This window comes from Engraulis encrasicolus, chromosome 15 (assembly GCF_034702125.1).
Source record: "Engraulis encrasicolus isolate BLACKSEA-1 chromosome 15, IST_EnEncr_1.0, whole genome shotgun sequence".
NCBI lineage: Eukaryota > Metazoa > Chordata > Actinopteri > Clupeiformes > Engraulidae > Engraulis > Engraulis encrasicolus.
Genome location: NC_085871.1, coordinates 37,033,659 through 37,053,658, shown reverse-complemented (window position 1 = coordinate 37,053,658; position 20,000 = coordinate 37,033,659). Strand labels below are relative to the sequence as shown.

General features: G+C 45.7%; 1 protein-coding gene across 2 annotated transcripts in view; it reads left to right on the top strand.

The window, feature by feature from the left end:
• LOC134464015 (ankyrin repeat and BTB/POZ domain-containing protein 3-A) overlaps positions 1–20,000 on the top strand; it is a 252,070-nt gene that overhangs the window by 208,681 nt on the left and 23,389 nt on the right. For both annotated transcript variants that reach the window (XM_063217454.1, XM_063217453.1), the window contains 5 exons: positions 388–540; positions 4,606–4,771; positions 7,334–7,423; positions 10,205–10,306; positions 12,130–12,223. In XM_063217454.1, coding sequence (XP_063073524.1) covers positions 388–540; positions 4,606–4,771; positions 7,334–7,423; positions 10,205–10,306; positions 12,130–12,223 — 605 coding nt within the window. The remainder of the gene's footprint in view (positions 1–387; positions 541–4,605; positions 4,772–7,333; positions 7,424–10,204; positions 10,307–12,129; positions 12,224–20,000) is intronic.

Sequence of the window (20,000 nt, the reverse complement as noted above, 5' to 3'; positions counted from 1 at the left end):
TTGATACATTTGTATACATTATTTCAGTTGTGTAAGACATTGACATTGTGAAATCAATTGAATTCAACACACTTCAACATATTAATATTAATCAACATATTCAACAAACTTCTAAAGCACACTGAAGTGAGAAGGTCTACTGAAAAATAATCCTCTGGTTCAAGGGATTTTTCATTCTACTAGTTCGGCCCGCTTGAGATCACATGGGTTGTATGAGGCCCCTGAACCCAAATGAGTTTGACACCCCTGCCCTACAGGATTTACAGTAAGCATGTCTACGGACCTTATCTCACTTGCGATTAGGTCTGGTGATAACCATGCCGTGTTACAGTGCTGTTACTGCCATATGATCAGAGGTCACTGAGTGGCTCCTTGTCTCCCCTGCAGGCCGTTCCTGGTACTGCCGCCGCTGATGGAGTGGATCCGGGTGGCGGTGGCCCATACCGAGCATCGCCGCAGCTTCTCAGTGGACAGTGACGACGTGCGGCAGGCGGCCCGACTACTCCTGCCCGGAGTGGACTGTGAACCCCGGCAACTCAAGTATGTGAAGTTGAATGTACAGGCATACAATACATACAATATACTGTACAATGTACTGAACCACACACACGCGCGCGCGTACATACGCATACGCACACGCACACGCACACGAACAAGCACACACACACACAGATACATACGGTATATGTAGGCCTATGGAATAGCGGCCGACGAGGTGTCCAGATATCAAAGGAAATAATGGACGAGGCAGAGCGTTCTAACAGCCCGACGGTGCAGCCGAAGGGCTGTTCGTTTCGCCAAGTCCATTTTCCCTTGATATCGGGACACCTCGAAGACTGCTATTCCGCTTATCACCTGTTTACCAGCATTTCAGTATTAATTTATTAATATGTTGATCTAAGGCTTTGTGAGAAGTAGATTAACCACTGCATTTGGTACGTTGCTATGGGCACCACTTCCTTATCTAGTGAGACGCGCCTCTATCGGAGGCATGTAACCGCGCGCAGAACATTGGGGTGACATGACAACCAAATGCCATAGACTTGAAAACTGGGTTTTTGACTTGACAACCAGATGCGATAGAATTAGTAACAGCAATTCTCCAGAAAGTTAGAAAAGAAGCAATTACACGCCCACACGCCCGCATGACATCATAGGTGTCCTGCTACCGGGGAATAAAGGACACCTGCTCAGCCAATCAGAAGACGTTCCGTCTGCTCACCGGGTGATAAGTACACTTACTTTACACACTAGGGATGCACCGATACCAATACTGGTACCAATACTGATACCTGATACCAGGAACGATACTGCTATTACACAAAACAATGCAAAATCTTGTCACGTTCTGTGGACTTGAAAGCAGCATGGAAAAAACTGCCACCTCATACATTTTCTAACATTTAAATCTATATGGAAATGGACAATACAAATATCACAGGTGGAAAAAAACAAGGCCATGCATTTATTTTCATTGTATTTTGGTGGTAAAAGGTATCGGCAAAGAAAGTGGATGTAAGAAGAAGCGTCATTTTGTTTCTTTTCCGGTATCCACTTTATGTCGGGTGAACGCCCCCTTAGGAGACCTTCGGTTAGGAGACCTTCGGAGTCCTGAGGTTGAGAATCAATGAAGTCCCCTTAGCGCTGTAGATGGCGGTAGCGCACGTCTTGCGCAAACACCTCCAAAAGAGAAGAAGAAGTAGGGGACAACGCCCCCTTAGGAGACCCAACTTGAGCACACGCTTTTGCATTGAGTGGGCGTGATTTGCGATATCTTGGTTTGATTCAGTATTTTTGGTATCGGTATCGGTACTCAGTATCAGCAAGTACACACATTAATGTACTCGTACTTGTATCGGTTTTCAAAAAAGTGGTATCGGTGCATCCCTAATACACACACATGTATACAACATAGAGAAGCTAACACAAATATCTGGCTCAAGTGTTAACACCTGCAGTTAATTTGCAGACAAACATGCAACTCACACACATACATGCAATATACTGTACAGGGCATACACACCTGTGCACAACACACACGAAACACAGGCTCAAGGGCACATGCCAACACACACACACACACACACACACACACACACACACACACACACACACACACACACACACACACACACACACACACACACACACACACACACACACACACAAACACACACACACACACACACACACACGGCAACTCAAGTATGTTCAGATGTGCGCTGTGAATATACACAGATCTACACTGCATACAGACCAGAGGCAATAGTACACCGTTCACACAGATACCTAAGTCAAGGTTTTCAGCTGTAACTGAGTATGGCATACGGATAAAAACTTTTTACTGACTGTATATAAAGTTACTAACTCAAGGAACACACACAGACAGATGGAGAGAGAGAGAGAGAGAGAGAGAGAGAGAGAGAGAGAGAGAGAGAGAGAGAGAGAGAGAGAGAGAGAGAGAGAGAGAGAGAGAGAGAGAGAGAGAGAGAGAGAGAGCTTTGAAACTGACAATAATATTCTATTAAATTAAATATTCATCCCTGGGATACAGCGAGGTCACAAATCAAACACAACAGAAAGTGCACACATTTCCTTGTGCCTATTGCCTTGGTTGAGCAAGCAGTCACAACCTTGGCTGTCTGATGCATACTGTAAAATACTGCAATTTTAAACAGTTGCACCCTGTTGACAATCAAAATGCGTTTTGCCGCAAGACTTTCTGCGATTTGTTTTTTTTTATTGTTATTATTATTTCATCCCAAATGTTACTCCAGTGAAGCATGTCTTCAAAAAGAATAATAATAAAAACAGTTTGAACGTCTGGTGCACTTGCTCTGGCAGTCACACAACAACAAAATAGCTGATTTCAAGGGTCAGTTGGACTCACCATGGAAACTGTGTGGCTGGATTGGTTCATCATCACCGCTGTGCACTTCCATGAATAAAATATAAAAACTGTCGCTCTCGCACGAGGAGCCATGACGAAGGACACCCTGTGTGCGCGCGCGCACACACACACACACACACACACACACACACACACACACACACACACACACACACACACACACACACACACACACACACTCACACACTCACACACACACACACACACACACACACACACACACACACACACACACAGAGCTACTGACTGAGTTACCAGGGCCCCATTTATATAGGGGGGGCACACAGTGTCTGATTCATGTAGATATATGGCTGGGGAGGGGTCCATTGGAGCTGATTGTATATAGGGCCCACAATTTGCTGCTACGTCCCTGTGTGTGTGTGTGCGTGAGTGCGTGCGTGCGTGCGTGCTTGCATGCGTGCATTGGTGTGCACACACACGGCACGCCCACTTGTTCAAGTTCATCCAGTAAATTAAAACCGCGCAGAGTCAGACAACATATTTTTCCTCCACTGAAATGATCTGTAAGCTATCCCTTTGTAGACGGGAGACGTAGAGCGAATGCTGGCGGGAGACTGAGTTCACAGCAGCGGCAGTGGCAGCGGCAGCATCAGTATTAAAATATCTACTGAGCATTATGAGGAGAGCAGGAGAAACTCCAGCTGGGTTTTCTCTCTACTCTAGACAGCTCCACTGCTCTGCAGGAGGTTGTTTTTGGACGTCTGCGTGCAGGAAGCTAGTGTTGCAGGTGGACTAATTTAGTCGTTAGAGGAAGGGTTTTTTTTTACGATGCATTTGACACTTTGACAGATCATCAAAAACAAATTTCTCTTCTCCAAGTTCAGAGTAAGGTGGATCCATGGAATATGATCCCCATTTCCTAAGTTCAGAGTCCTCCAGTTATGGTACGTCTTGACGTGAATGTCAGAAATGATCTAACCGGGGTCGTCCCGCGCAGTCCAGACCTGGACCTGTGACATACTGTAGCTAACGTCAGTATGGGAGGCAGACTCACTTACAAGTTTATATTAAAGCTAGGCCTATACGTACAATACGTCTACAGCATTACATATCTATACTGTATCTGTATATATCTGTTTGAGGCTTCAGGGGGGACGCACTGCGTCAAACTCTAATGGCATCCATTACAAGTGTAGTGCATATGAACAAAGTTGTGCTGCAGTTGAGTTGAGTGTGTTACTGTGTGAGTGTGTAACTGAAGTCATAGTCTGCAAATGAGACTCAGTGTGACAGCCTTTGTGGTATCCATAACAACTGGTGATCCAGATGTCAGAACCAACAGTGATTGGTCGTAAACAGATGTCACTCTTAATCTAGATGAATAGAATTTAGCTTTGACCAATCTCTGTGTTTCTCACACCTGGGGTAACCACTGGTTTTGGGGACAAGAGATAGTCTGTTACACTGGTCTTGAACATATGACCTCACAGCACCAGTATGAGACACAGACGCGGTACCGACGCAGGCTTCTAGCTTCTAGCTAAGTCAGTATCATTATTTGCATGAGACTTCGGGAGAGAGATTTACATTGAGCTCTGCTAGCTGGTGTTCTTTGCAAGTGCATTTTGTTAACATAATCGTACTGCTCTTGGTCTAACTTGGTTATTTGGGGACCGGGGGGGTTCTTTGCTGTTTGTTTGTTTGTTTGTTTGTTTATTACTCTCCTCCAACAGAGCTGACGACTGCTTCTGCGCCACCCGGAAGCTGGACGCCACCTCCACGGAGGCCAAGTTCCTGCAGGACCTAGGCTTCCGCATGCTCAACTGCGGCCGGACGGACCTGGTCAAGCAGGCCGTCAACCTGCTGGGACCCGACGGCATCAATAGCATGAGCGAACAGGTCAGAGAGAGCGGACATGAAGACACATGAAGATATATACACATACACACACACACACAGCCCACACTGAGGTACGGTATATAGATATACATACTGTACGTACCATACACACACACACACACCTCTACCTATTTCTCTCTCTCTCTCTCTCTCTCTCTCTCTCTCTCTCTCTCTCTCAAAACACACACACACACACACACACACACACACACACACACACACACACACACACACACACACACACACACACACACACACACACACACACACACACACACACACACACACACACACACACACACAGACAGTTCACACACATATGCATGTGGCCCTTATGAAATGCCGCCTGGCTGGCAAGTAGGACACTCCTACTCCTCCTCTTCACCCACCCCCACTCCACTCCACTCCACTCCAAGGCCCCAGCTGTGGAACAACAAAAACAACAACATTGGCACTGGCAGTGACAAACCTTGGAGCACACTTGCATCAGACCTAGGCCTGTCACAACCAGGCACACAAACTAGGAAATTGCCTAGGGCCCCCAGCTTAAAAGGGGCCATCCCTAGACGACTGGTTATGCACGTGTATTCAATGATACCTTTCCGAAAGAGACAAAGCCAATCCCCCCCCTATATTCAAGTACCCAAGAAGTGCAATGCATGTTGCCATCAAAATTTCTCTTGACCGGGCCCCTCCCCAGTAGTTCGACAGGGGGAAACAGGGGGTCTCAAGTCCCTCTTTGCCTAGGGCCCCCAAATACCTTCAAATGGCCCTGATCAAGCCCCCATACTCCAGACAGAAAGGCTTGAGGGGTTGGTGAGGTGGGGTTCAGTCTGCCCGCCAGGAGAATTGGCCATTGCTGCAGTGCATGTGCTCATTCCTATTGACAGGTGACACATGAACACATTGCATTGTGTGGGCTGTGACCGTGACAATGGTCTCAACCTGGAGCGCAATCACAAATAGGACACAGACAGGGGCGTATAGCACACCCAAGTCTGGGCCCTATGCACAGCCAGTTCTAATGGACCCCCTTTATATGATATTAATATGTAAAAAAAAAAATATGATCCACTGTTCCCCCCCCCCTCCTCATATGTAGGGCACTGGTGACTTAGTCCCACTTTCCCACTTTCCCCCTTGTTTTTGACAACCCTGAACGCATCACAGGTTTTGTATTAGTAATATTGTGTATTATTGGTGAGATGGGAAGAGGGTGTTGGGGGGGTGTTCCGTCACAGCTGGGCGCCATTTGCATCGCTCCCTCCCCTATTTCATCGTCGTGCCCTGGGCTTGTTCCATATTTCAATTGCACGAACACCAACCAAAAAAAAAGGATTCCATTTATCTTTTTGAAAGGAGAAATGATTTGATCTTCAGATTCAAATCACTTCACCTACCGGTACTGTGGATGTGCAAAGGATGGCATGTCATCTCTGTAAAAATGAAATAGTATCATTTGGTTGTTTTTCTCACCAGGGTGTCAGTAGGATTTTGTGTGCACTGTATTCATAGGAATGCCATAACTGAATTCAATAACCAGAGGAGCTCCTCGTTTTTGTAATTACATGCATACATTTGTTGTCTTGCCTAGGTAAAAGATGTGTGAAGACAATCCTGGCCTTAAGCCGAGACGACTGCTTTCTTTTTTTACCCTTTACGTGTATGACACCATTCACTGTATATGGTTCCTCCACTCCTTCCGACAACACACTCCTTACATGGAAGTCTCCTCCGAGATAGAGACTGCAGATGAGACAACAGCCCAGCTATAGCTGTGCCATATGGCTATTGTGTTCTTGCGTGGGCAGCAGTTGGATGAATGTTGATATAGGTCAAACCAAACGTGTGCAAATTAGCAGCTCAGATTTTTTTCAAGGTTATTAGGATAGTGTTATACTGTTTATTCATTCTAGTTTATCATAGTTCATTGGTTTCTTCAATAAAATCACTGGAATGAAACGAAACAACAAAATCTGTGGCCAATGCGAAGGATTCCTCATTTGGGAAAAGAAAGTCCAGGGACTTCCAGACAGTCTGCTACACTTTAACATTCTTTTTAAGTTTTTAGTTTTATGAGTTATATTTAAACACAAACTTACCAAATTCCAAGGTTGGGAGCTTGCAGCTTTAAGGGTTGTGAAGGGGAATCGAATCCCTCCAGACGTCCGTCCATGCAACGAGTGCTGCGCCTGCCTGTCCCCATGGGATGACCAGAGGCGCATCTTGTCACCAGGCTAGGCAGGCAACCGCTTGGGGTCCCTAAGCCTAGATGGTGAATAACAGCAAAGACTTTAAACTACAGTAGTGGTGATTTGTTGCGAATATTCATTTTTCCCAATTTTTGCTTGGGGCCCCAACTTACCCTAGAATCGCCTCTGGGGATGACCCCCTGCTCATGTGATTTTTTTAGCTCATATATAAATTCAGTTTAAAGACAACCTTGCCAAATTCCTCAGCTCCCCAAAGTTGGGAGCAGGGTTAAAGGGGAATCTGCCTGGGCAACCTAGGGGAGCAAGATATCCATCCGTGCAACGAGTGCTGTGTCTTGCCTGTCTCCAGGGGATGACCCCGCTCATGTATGCGTGCGTGCGCGGGGACGAGGCCATGGTCCAGATGTTGCTGGACGCCGGCGCCGACATCAACAGCCAGGTCAGTGCTCTCGGACAGATGAGACGGGGACAAAGGGGTTGGGGGGGAGCTTTGGCTTGTTCGGCGTCTGTCTTAAAGGAGTACTGTACAATTGCTGACGCTGCTGTCTGTCTGTCCGTCTGTGTCCTTAACGCGTCTGTCTGTGTGCGTGTGGGTGGTTGTATGTGTGTCCACAGTCTATGCATATCTCGTCATATGGTGGTGTTAACAACTAATAACAAATATCATCATTGTGGAAAGCTATGAGATGTGATAACTAATGTGTTTGTATGTGTTTGTGTGTTTTGTGGAAAGTCAATGGCGTTATGCGATGTGTGCGTCCTCCTCCGAAACCAGTGTGCCATGGGGTCCGTTTCTCGAAAGCATCTTTGCTATCGTCGTTAGCAAAGTCCTTTGTACGAGCGACTCAACTCTCTCTCGACAGCGACGTTCACCACTAAATCCAAGGGAATGGTAAAGCTAGATTTATGCTTCGCTCGCATAGAATCTGCGTCCGTCCGTTTTCTGTCTATGCGAGTCCACGCCCCCCTCTCAGAGGCTCTGCGCCCGTCGTCTAGCGCCTCGAAAAAATTCTAACTATCCGTCGGACGGACGCGGAGTACGCAGACAAAAAGGCACTATGATTGGTCGTCTCGCTACTTCCTTGTTCTGTTCTTGTGGCAGCGCAATGCCAGTAGTTTGCGAGAGCAGAGCTGTATTCTGTTAAAAAACTTTATTAATGCCTTGTGTGTAAATGTGTGTAAATACACGAAGCTAAGCTAAGTAACAAACAATGCATCAGTTGAACACTCGTGGCACAATGCCTGCGGTTTTACTACCGTTCCTCCACCGAATGTAAACACACATCGGCAGAATCAACTGTCTTTACATGCTTGCATTTTCTGCTCGTGAAAACAGACTGGGTATGTCAAATAATGATACCACTGCATTGCCTTTGCAATTTGTGTGAAAATACCTAGCTAACCGGGATAGAAAGCAACATTGCTTAATAATGACCGCAGTGCTTACTACAATGTAGTGAAAGTTGCCTAATCGCGCAATTTCAAATGTGGCTGGCAACGAGACCTCGGACCTCGCAGAGCTCGCAGATGCATGAATACAAAATTGGTTCGTGGCCACTCCCACGCGACTTTTCACGCTCGCAGTTGCTGAAGTCTAATCTGACCTTAAGGCGGTCTTAAGGCGGTCTTAAGGCGGTCTTAAGACGGTCTTAAGACGGTTAGCAACGACAAGAACCGAGAAACGGACCCCAGTTCTGCTCTTTTAGTTGTCAACGTGGATGATGTATATTGCTGTTTGATGTTTTGTTTCAAAGATCAGCACCCTTTTTGGAATCTGTGAAGGTGCACTTTGCGTAATGCCCACCCTTTTGGGGTCAGATACATGAAACAGGACAGTAAGAAAGTTGCTTGCTCCACTTGGAATATTTGGGATATTCTTAGTTTTTGTTCTCATGCCCCTTACAGAATTGGAGTAAATGTACCACAATGATTGGGAACTAAGTACCTCCTCCCATTTTAGGTTTTATTCCTGCCAATTACTGTATACAAAGCACATATCCAGATTCCAAAGGAAGTTTATTATGACGTTTCATGGATCTTCCCTCAAGCTTTGTTGTTACAGTATTAGCTGTTTTTGGCGTGTGTGACATGTGCATCCGTATACCGTATGTGCCATGTTGTCTGTGCAGACATGAACATTGACATTAGGGCACCAAATATTTAGGGCATAGTCGTCCAAAAATATAATCAATTCCTGATCCAAAGTGGTCTTACCAAAACTTACAGATGCTCATGTTTTTGTGGAGCCAAACATGGAATAAGAAACTGGAACCGGTGCTAAAAGAGTGAAAAACACAAATTGGCTCAACATCTCTCGAAAATCCAATGCATACAAATCTGTAGCATGAATAGCATGTTGCCAAAAAAAAAACTTGCTTGGTACTCTAATTTAAAACATACTGCCATAATGCCTTAATGCGTAACGGCCCACAAAAGTATGTATTTTTTTTAGATAAATGTTTGGCAGATAATATTTGTATGAACTGAATATAACACTACATCATTTATGAAAGCATAGGTTCTGAATATTTGGTGCATATTCTCATGACTCATCCCTGCAGTCATTTCTTCATTCATCGTGTGATGTTCCTGTTCTCCTCTCCGTGTGTCCTGCCTTCTTCTCCTTCTTCTCTTCTCTGTCTGTTTCCTCTGTAAAGCCCATTTGACACTGCTGGTGGAGGGCACTGCAGGGGCTGTGCTGTAGGGTCACCACCACACAATGTTCATGTAGCTCAGAGTTGGAGAGAGAGAAACATAATAAGCAGCACTAGCTGTAGATCTTGGATGCTACGCTACGCTAGCAGACATATTGACCGGTCTGGAATTGATTAATGACTCGAGTACAGGAACAAACCGTATCAAGAGGAAACAAAATGAGTAATAATAATAATAATAATACATAGAAAAGCATCATGGTCTTGATTCTTCTCCGTCCAGATGTTGGTCAGCTAATAATACAGAGGTGTCCATATCCTCTTTGATTTGCCCGCAAGCTCACTCATGCCTTGCTTCCATTTTGCTTTTTTCTTTAAATATTCTCCTTCAAAGCTTTACTTCTTTCCCCCACAAAGATAATAATAATGACTCCTCAAGTCAAACTTCTTCAGACTTTCTATTCCCCTTTTTCCCCCCTCTCTGGTCTCAACGGCCTAATTATTTATGATTTAATTATGATCTCTCTCCCTGAATTTGAACCCTGTGCCCTCACTCCCCCCTGCAGGTGCCCAGTACTGTACACAAGCACCCCTCAGTTTACCCCGAAACCAGGCAGGGGACGTCACTCACATTCGCTGTGTTACATGGACACGTCCCTGTTGTGCAGGTAGTGACGTCGTGACTTACTGTTCTGTTCTACCTTCACACCTTCTTGTTATTGAACCCCTTTTGCGGTAAAAAAGCCTATGTTATAACTTGACACCAAATTTGTAACGACCCCAGTGTCTCAGTAATGTCATAGCAATGTTGTCATGAGTCTTTTCTGCAAAGAGTGAACGAGCTTGCTGGTGGGCCCATCTGCACAAAGAGGCTAATAGTGTTCACTTTCCCTCATTATTAAGATTATTATTGTTACGTATGATGATGAGTGGGGATATTGCAAGCAACATTAGTGGAGTAACATGTAGGTTTAGAGGAAGTGGAGATATAAAAATTCCTCCATCCCGCTACCAATCACACCCTGACGAGGAGCATAATGATAATGATTACTTGTTGTAGTGTGCTAACGAACATCTACATTGACTTTAATCAGCACACAGTGTCTCCCGCTCGAACATCCACCCACCCGTCTCCAGACATCAGCACTAACTACCTGACCCAAAGCTGCTGATAGTCTGGATGTTAGAACTGATGAGGAACACAAACAAACAAATAAGCAAACAGACTAGTAAAGAAGGGGAATTTCAATGGGCCTGGGGATGGCCAGGTTATAGAGGTCCAGCTGTGCTCAGTCAAGCCCAGCAGGTTGCAGCTTTCACTGCCCCCAGGGACCTCAGAGGGCTAGGGGCAGGGCCGGCCCGAGGCATAAGCGAACTATGCGGTGGCTTAGGGCCCCCATGCTACCAGGGGCCCCCATGAGCAGCAAAAAGCAGATTAATGGCTTTCTGTTTGAGACATTTTGCTCCAATAAGTGCAGTGCACGATGGGTACATGAGCTATAGGCAGCCTATCCATGTCCTTAGCTCCTAGCCCTCACTCGTGCAAGTAAATTAAGCTTATGAAGCATCTGATGCTGAATAGGTAGTGGTATGGGGTCCCTGGATGAAGTTTTGCTTATAGGGCCCCATAAAGGCTTGGTTACGGGCACCAAGGAAAGAAAGTAGCAGAGGTGCATCTTGCCACCAGGCAAGGCAGGCAGTGACTTGGGGCCCCCAAACCCCTAGATAGTGAATAACAGTCCACATTTTACCACAGTAGTGGCGATTTTGGTTCAAATGCTCATTCTTTTGCATTTTCGCTTGGGGCCCCATCTGACCCTAGGATCGCCTCTGGCAGCCACAGTAATTGGTTCCGGAAAATACCTCTTTCTCACTCTTTTTTTTGGTTCTGAATAACCCCACTCGCCGCCTCACCTTAAGGTTGGCCAATTGAGTTACTGCAGTTCTTCCACCTGAGAGTGATCCACAAGACTGAAAAGAATGACATTCACACTCCATAACGATCTGCTGAAACACCTTTTTGAGCATCAGTGACTGACGTCCAAATTTAATATACCCTGATTTTAAGCCTTGATTTTTTTTTTTTTTAAGCCAGTATTTTTTTTCCAATTTCTTCATCTGACAGCCAGAAACCCATAGCTTTAGATAACTAGCAGATTGATGGCACATTCATCATTCAACATCCCTCTCTAAACTCTGAATTTCACTTATTAGACAACTCTGCCGTCATCAGAGTGAGCTTCACAACCCCACATTTTAGTGCCTTACTCTAGGTATCTCCCACCAATGTAAAAGAAAGGTTTTTCATCGAAAGTAGGAGAGGAAGCTAGTGAAACAATCAACAGAGCAAAAGTCACCCTTAGCGTAAGGCTCAGGCTCCTTGTAACCTGCCCGTCAAAGTAAATCTGTGTCCTTCCTCTTCTCCTGTCTTCTGTCCTGTCCTGTCCTGTTCCTTCTCACGCTGACTGACGACCCGTGATGGCCGCCGCAGCTGCTGATGGACGCACGAGCGAGCGTGGAGGGCGCCCTGCAGGACGGAACGGACAACTATGCCGAGACACCGCTGCAGCTGGCCTCGGCCGCAGGTGAGCCACCCCACCACCACACCTACCGGAACCAGAGCCATGCACAAATAAGGGAAGAGGTGGTGCCAAAGCACCTGCCCCTTTGCCCTATGGCAGGGGTTCCCAACCTTTTTCAACTTGGGGCCCACTCGAAATTGTCAAAAATGTTCGGGGCCCACCTCTGACCCAATTAAGAATAAAACTCAAATAAATCAACAGTAGCACACACCAAAATATGATTATTATTTTTAGAAAATGATTTCAAGGCCCACTTGGAATACCTTCAGGGCCTACCAGTGTGCCCCGGCCCATAGGTTGGGAACCACTGCCCTATGGGACAATTGCCACATTGCACTGTGGTCCATGCTGACATGAACATGAACATGTGACAATAATGCCCCGATACAATATATAGCCTCTATAGCAGCGGTGGGGAACCTATGTCTCAAGAGGCCGTTTGATCTGGTCCCTGACATAATTTTAATGTTATGCAGCTTGGCATAATGTGACATATTTCGTAAAGGAATCTTAGGAATTACTTTTGCAATACAATGAAGCTATATTCAGGGGACCCTATGCTGAAGTCCAAAACATTTTCCTCCTCCGTTATGCCTGTACCGGGTGTCTGCGACATCTGGTCAATCAGCAACCGGGGTGTAGACCCCCTGTTGAAATACACTAGTAGCATTAGAGATGCACCGGATCCTGATTTTTAGGATCCTGCTGGATACCGGATCCACTGCTTAAGATCCTTCCGGATCCGGAACCGGATACCGGATCCTACGAAAGGGTTGAAACACATAGCCAACTCGCACACGTGGACCCTTTTACGTTGTTGCAAACTATTTTTAAGACTCATTGGCTTACTGCCACACTGCCTTCAACAACCGCTTCCAAAGGGCTTTCACTCCATGCAGCGATTGGGGTTGTGAAAGACTGACTGAAAAGCCTAGGCTACGTAAAAAGTAGAGATGCCCCAGATCCTGATTTTTAGGTAACTGCCAGATACCGGATCCACTGCTGAAGATCCTGCCGGATCCGGATAGTCTGAAAAACCCTATTATCCTGCCGGATCCGGAACCGGATCTTGGATCCTGTACATCTCTAAATAGCATCAATGGGGAAGTACTGATGGTAGACAGATTTGACTCTTCTTTATGATGATTTCCAAATCCTGCCCCATCTGAATATGCCGTCCTCTAAGGGCTAAAGAATATAAAAACATACTTTTAAAAATGTACATATATAGAAAAGTATATAAGGCCTGCAGTGTATGGAAATTTACACCGTATTAAAGAGATATACAGTATATATTATATACATAGGTTTTCAGAAACATGGCGCTCTGCCACATTCTGCCTGCTCCCTAGAGACTCTCTGCAGTCCTCGGTGTGTATTTCACCTTAATTATACCACTGAGCAGCGTGAGGAGAGAATGCAGAAGAAGGGGATGGGGCTGGCTGATAGTTATTATTTTCCTCGACGTGTATCACATTCAGGGGAAAACCCCGCTATTTAGACTCATTCCTCCCTCCTCTCCCCATCATCCCCCTTTTGTATCTTTCTGTATCTTGGATCGGCCCCAGATTGTACCATTAAAGAAAGCTGTAATGGAAAAAAAGAGGCAACTTAAGCTGGTCCCAACAATGAGATAATGAATTTGTTCCCCTCGGGGGGAGCATGCCGTCTTGTCTGAGCACACTGGCGAAATTACAGCTCGAGGTGTGTGTGTGTGTGTGTGTGCATGCGTGCCTGTGTGTGTGTGTGTGTGTGTGTGTGTGTGTGTGTGTGTGTGTGTGTGTGTGTGTGTGTGTGTGTGTGTGTGTGTATGTGTGTGCGTGTGTCTATTCGTATGCGTGCGTACGTGTGTACTTTAGCGTGCAGCAGCCTCATTCACATTTGCATTGCAAAGCCGGCGAAAGTGACAGTATGATTCTGTGTCATCCGCTGGCCCTTTGCCCCGTATCTAAATGAGCCTGTAGGTTGAGCTGCTTGTATAACCCTCTCCCTGGCAGGGGAGCAATTTTTCCTGAAGCGCAGCGTACCACGGATGCGCGACTACAGTACTGCCTGGATAGCAGCCCGAGAGCCAGAAGGGATTAACACATATCATCAGCAAGGGCTATGCAGTACATGTCGATAGTGTTCATTCAACACCTACAGAGCACTGCAGGATGGACAACACAGTGGGTGTTAAACGTGACTCTCAAGTCGTAAAAGGGAAGTCGCTTGCGCTCTAACCTTCTTGGTGCGTCCAGTCCCGGACGGTATACAATGTGGAGTACACTGGTCCACTTCGGAAAGACTAGGCCAGGGATGACTGGAGCACTCAGATACTTTTTAGTATTTTATTGTGGTGCAAACATAACGACTTACGTTTCGTCTTCTTCAGAGTCAAAACTCTCAAGTGTTGAAGTGCAGCGTGTAGTCAGTGAGATGCACTGTACTGCCTGGATCGCATCCTATGATGCCGCATGCAGCCTGAGGAGCTCCACACACATGGTCAGTATGCTACACACAGAGTTGAAACAGTAGACATGTGCACACAGGTGCGCAGCACCGGTATAAAATGGACAGCTGGTGTGCAGTACCGGTAAGAGAATAGGTTTAATGCTGCCCAAAAACACACATTTGAAAAAAAGTAAGGTCTGCTGTTTCAGTACAAAACACATACAACCACACAAGGCCATTTGAGACAAGTGACCTCCTATGAAGAGACAACCGAAATAGTCATGCAGCGATATAGATATGTAGTGAACATGTTTATTTTGTTTGTTTATTGTTTGTTTTTGCGGGTGGTGGTGGGGGGTAGCACCGGTAAGAAACGGAAACTACTTTCACTACACATTTTTGCAGAATGGATTCAACACCTAGACAGTAGTAGGGTCAACACTATGAGTGTTATATTTGACTCCCAGGTGTTAAATTAACTGGAAAATGTACTGTGTGTTACAAGTACATCTGCTTTTTAGTGCTTTCACATCACAAGTAGCCCATCAAAGGAGCTTTTTACAGCAGCTCTCTAAACAGCCCCACAAGTGTTTATGGATCCACCGCCATCAGAGGCTAGTGATTTAATTAGCCTGAAACTGTAAGTAACTGAAAGCGTCTACAGTATGCCCAATAGTAATGAATTAAGGCCAGACATGTACTCGAATGTCAGTTGGTTTTGACTTTGGAGTGGACCATTACAGTATATTGATGGAAGCTGGAGAGAGGGGAGTGGAGGCTTCTCACATTACAGTAAAGAGCCCTCACGAGTAAGAGGTGTAATCGGCTTTCTCACGTTTCACTACGAGCACCACTCCAGTTTCACAACATTACGTCACGTCATCATTGATCTCTCATATACAAAGTAGTTGGCAGCAAGAGGGGGAATGCCAAGCGCCCACAGTGATGACAGCAGTGGGGATGAAGGTAGTGGTGGCAGAGGAGCTTACAAGGCAGAAGACTGTGTGCCGAGTGGAGGTGCAAAACGCACACCAGAAACAGAGGTGCTGGCAACCAGAAAATACAATTGTAGAAGGAGAGAAGTGCCGCACACTCTCAAGTTAAATAAACAGTTTTTAATGTGACAACGTTTCGGCCTGTCGGCCTTCCTCAGGTCACGTGTGTCCTGAGGAGGGCCCCGGTAGACAGGCCGAAACGTTGTCACATTAAAAACTGTTTATTTAACTTGAGAGTGTGCGGCACTTCTCTCCTCCTGCAAAAGACTGTGTGCCACCATAAGACCTCACCTCACCCCACACCCCACACCCCTCACCACCCCACCCACTGAACCCCCATTCCACACACCTCATCATTGGTCTGTCATAGCACAGTACCATTATTTGGCAGCAAGTACTGAATGCCAAGATTACCACAGTGACGTGGTGGTGGTGAAGGTAGTGTTGGTCGTGGCTGCAGGCTGGGTGGCACAGAGGAGGTGTTAGAAAGTTTGGGTGCACACGTCCAAAAGCAGTAATCTAGGTGCCAGACAACTACAGTCGGTAATGTGAGAGACTGGCCTACACACTGGGAATAAGCTCTGAAACATAAACTAATTATTTCACACTAGTGGGGTCTTCCTCGGACAGTGATGAAGGTGGTGGCAGGTTGAGTGGCACAGAGGAGGTGACAAGAGAAAAGAGTGGGTGTGTGTGCCATCATAAGACCTCACCCCACACTAGCCCCCACCCTACCCCCATTCCACCTCATCATTAGTCTCTTAGAGCAGGGGTTCCCAACCTTTTCCAACGTGGGACCCACTCAAAATTGTCACAAATGTTCAGGGCCCACTTCTGACCCAATAAAGAATAAAACTCAAATAAATCAATAACAACACACACCGCAATATGATTATACTTTGTAGAAAATGATTTCAAAGCCCACTTGGCATATGGGCCCCGGCCCATAGGTTGAAAATCACTGTCTTAGAGAAAAGTAGCGCACCACCATTAGTTGGTAGCAGCAGCACCCTTTTTCACCAGCAGTCAAAGTCTAGTAGATGTTTATCTTCCTTGCTAAACACACACACAATGTCACTGTGGCTGGTAAGTTGGTCTTTTCACCAGCATTTGGCCGGTTGTCTGTTAATTTAGAGCCCTGGTTGGCAGTGAATGCCAAGGTGCCCACAGTGACGGTGGTGGTGGTAGAGGTGGTGATGGTGGTGGTGGAGGTAGTGGTGGTGGCTGCAGGCTGGGTGGCATGAAAGAGGTGACAAAAGACTGCGTGTGCCACCATAAGACCACACCCCTCCCCCCTCCTCCGCCTCGTCATCATTGATCTCTCATCGTGAAGCGGATCCCTACCGTTAGTCCCGTTAGCTGGCAGCAGCAACTGCCAAGATGCCCACAGTGATGAAGGTGGTGGAGGAGGTGGTGATGGCAGGCTAGGTGGCACGTCCGAGGAGGAGGTGACAAAAGACTGCGTCGTGTGCCCTCTTAAGACCTAACCCACCATCCCCCCACCCCCTTCCGCCTGCACCCACTGCCACCAAGACAGAGATGTGGGTGACACACTGTTCATGCCACTAAGCTGCATGCTGCCGCACACGTTGCTCAGAAACACATTCACAGCACTTGTTGCCAGATTGGGCGGTTTCCCGCCCAATTGGGCTGCTTAGGATGGCCGTCTGCGGGAAAAAATGGATTTTGGAGAAAAACCCGCTCAATGTTTGGCCATAGAAATCAATTGAATTGGGTGGGAGATTTAGTGCTTTGGGTTTTGAGTATTTTTTGGGCTGGAAATCATCAGCCTCATCTGGCAACCCTGTTCACAGCACGTCCGACGTCTTGTTCCCCCCCAGGCGTGAAAGATCGGCGAGCGTGTCCCGACCAGTCACCGCGTGAGCATCTGCAAGCTTTGTGCTTTGTCATCATCGACTTAACTCCTAATCCTTCTGAAATGTGGTTGGCATTCTGTGACTGCCCCCATGTCTCCCACTCCGCAGCAAAATAAGCCATCCATCCTACGAGCAATTTGTAAAAATAATAATAATAATATTAATATTTTTTTTTAAAACAGACAAAAAAAAACACCAACAACCACACACTGCCTCATTCTGTTGTTTATTCGCTATTGTTTATGTGCACAGGGAGGTGTATTCCTAATCCAAATAAGTATCTTACTGTCCCAGATAAGTTCACAGTATCTCTAATGTAAATGATGAATAAATGGAATAGGAGAGATTACTCTGGCTTTGTTTAGAAAGAGACCACAAAATCCCCTCAATTAGGCGGTTTACTGTGTTTGAGTCAACCAGGCTGTGACACTTCATGTTCAGATGACATCAATCTCAGTCTGTCTGTCTCTGTCTGTCTGTCAAGAGCCGAGATTCAATATTCTTTTATTGGTGCCAAAGGAAATTTGTCTGTATGTCTGTCTATGTTTTTAAAGTGATACTGTCCCATTTTTGGAAATAAGCTTATTTGAACCTCCCCTTGACTTAAATGATAGGGTTTTGCCGTTCTCCTATACTTTCAACCGTTCTCTGGGTATGGCAGTGCAAAGTTTACCTCCAAGCTAGCAGTTAACATTGAGTCCTATGAGACCAGTTAGCCGCCAGCTTTATTTAAGTCAAGGGGAGGTGCAAATAAGCTTATTTCCAAAAATGGGACAGTGTCACTTTAACGTAAGTTACATGATTATTACCTCCACCAAGGAGGTCATGTTTTTGGTCGCGTTGGTTTGTTTGTCTGTTTATTTGTTTGTCTGTCTGTCTGTCTGTCTGTCTGTCTGTCTGTCAGCAGCATAACTCAACAAATTATGAACTGATTTTGATTACATTTTGGTGGTGTACGGATCATTAAGGATTCTTCACCATTGCGGGATTGGGCGAATCTTGACATTCCAGTTTGTAACTTCACAAATACAAGGCAGAAAGACTTGAAAAACATTAGGGTGTAACAGAGTCAAATGTTCTATCAAACAGCAAAGTTTAGTGATGATCAGATGTGGATTCCAGATCTGGTTCTAGGTTATATTGTAGGCATAGGATTCCACAGCATGTAGTTGTCATGGTGTCAGTGACCCCATGACCTTGGCGGAGGTTTGCACTCTCTGAGTGCTTCTAATTACCGGTAGCCTATACATAATATTAGTTATATCAGCCTGGAGTTGTTCTTCTTTGTACTTGTATGTGTGTGCTTGGATGGATGGTTGCAGTGTCTACTGTGTTGTGTTTTGGTGTACAGTATATCACACCCTCATGTCCAAGCAAAATGTATCTCTTGAAGAGACAATAAAGGTCTTAGTAGAGGGGGGAGGGGATCCTGCCTTCCTTTTTTCCCTTCCTTGGAAGTGTTTCTGTGCTGTCTCATTATGCTGCCTCTTGGTTAGCTCATCATTGTAAATGAGCAGAGGAGATCGATTGCCGTGTCTGGAATAATGATGGTTAATGCGGCGTGAATACATACTACATCTGCCTGCCGTTCTACCCTGAGCATGTAATACTATTTATGGTATCTGATAAACTAACACACCTGATCCAAAGAATGCAGATACATGCCCTCTGTGCAATATTGATACAACAGAATATTATCACAAAATATTAATGTGAGTGAGCCCTGTTGGCTATTTGCCCTCAACATGGTACTTCAAGTATCAAGTGAAGTGCCCTGATTGTTCTTCAAAAGGTATGTACTCATTCCCACGTGGTTGGTTAAAAAAACGCGATGGTAAAATGTCACACAGCAAGTATGAACCAGGCCTAAATGAGAGCAGGTGATCGATTGCTGTCTCTGGCTTAATGAAGGTTAATGTGGCATGAGTGTATAAATCTGTCTGCTTTTCTGCACTCAGTAGGTAGGCTTTCAGATACTAAACCAAGACCATCATCAGAAAAGTGTTATTTGTCCTAACAACAGTGCACAATTCAGTTTGACAGTCCTCGCCTCAATAAATAGGAAAAAGCGTAGCAGGTAAAAAAGAAATACCATGAATAAAAAAGCAAAGCAAAACTGCAGATTCAAAACATATTCAACCCATATGACATTCTGTCTTTGTCAGTGGTAAACAGTGCCTGGGAGCACAGCTCTGTACTATTCAGTTTTATTTCTTAGCTACCTAATGGCTGCCGGGATGAAGGAACGAGACTAGTGCCTCATTGCTGTAGTCCTGACTGAATAATATAGCGCCACCCAGAGGGCATGAGAGTGAAATCCTTGCATGAAACACCTGACCTGACTCTGGGCCTCTGGGTCTCTTTTTCTACCCTTGTGGACTGCATCTGTTTTATTTCAGTGTAACCAAGGTGATGTTGAACTGACACTACTTTTGAATGGGACCAAACTGAAACAGAGTTAACGTCAACTGGCAA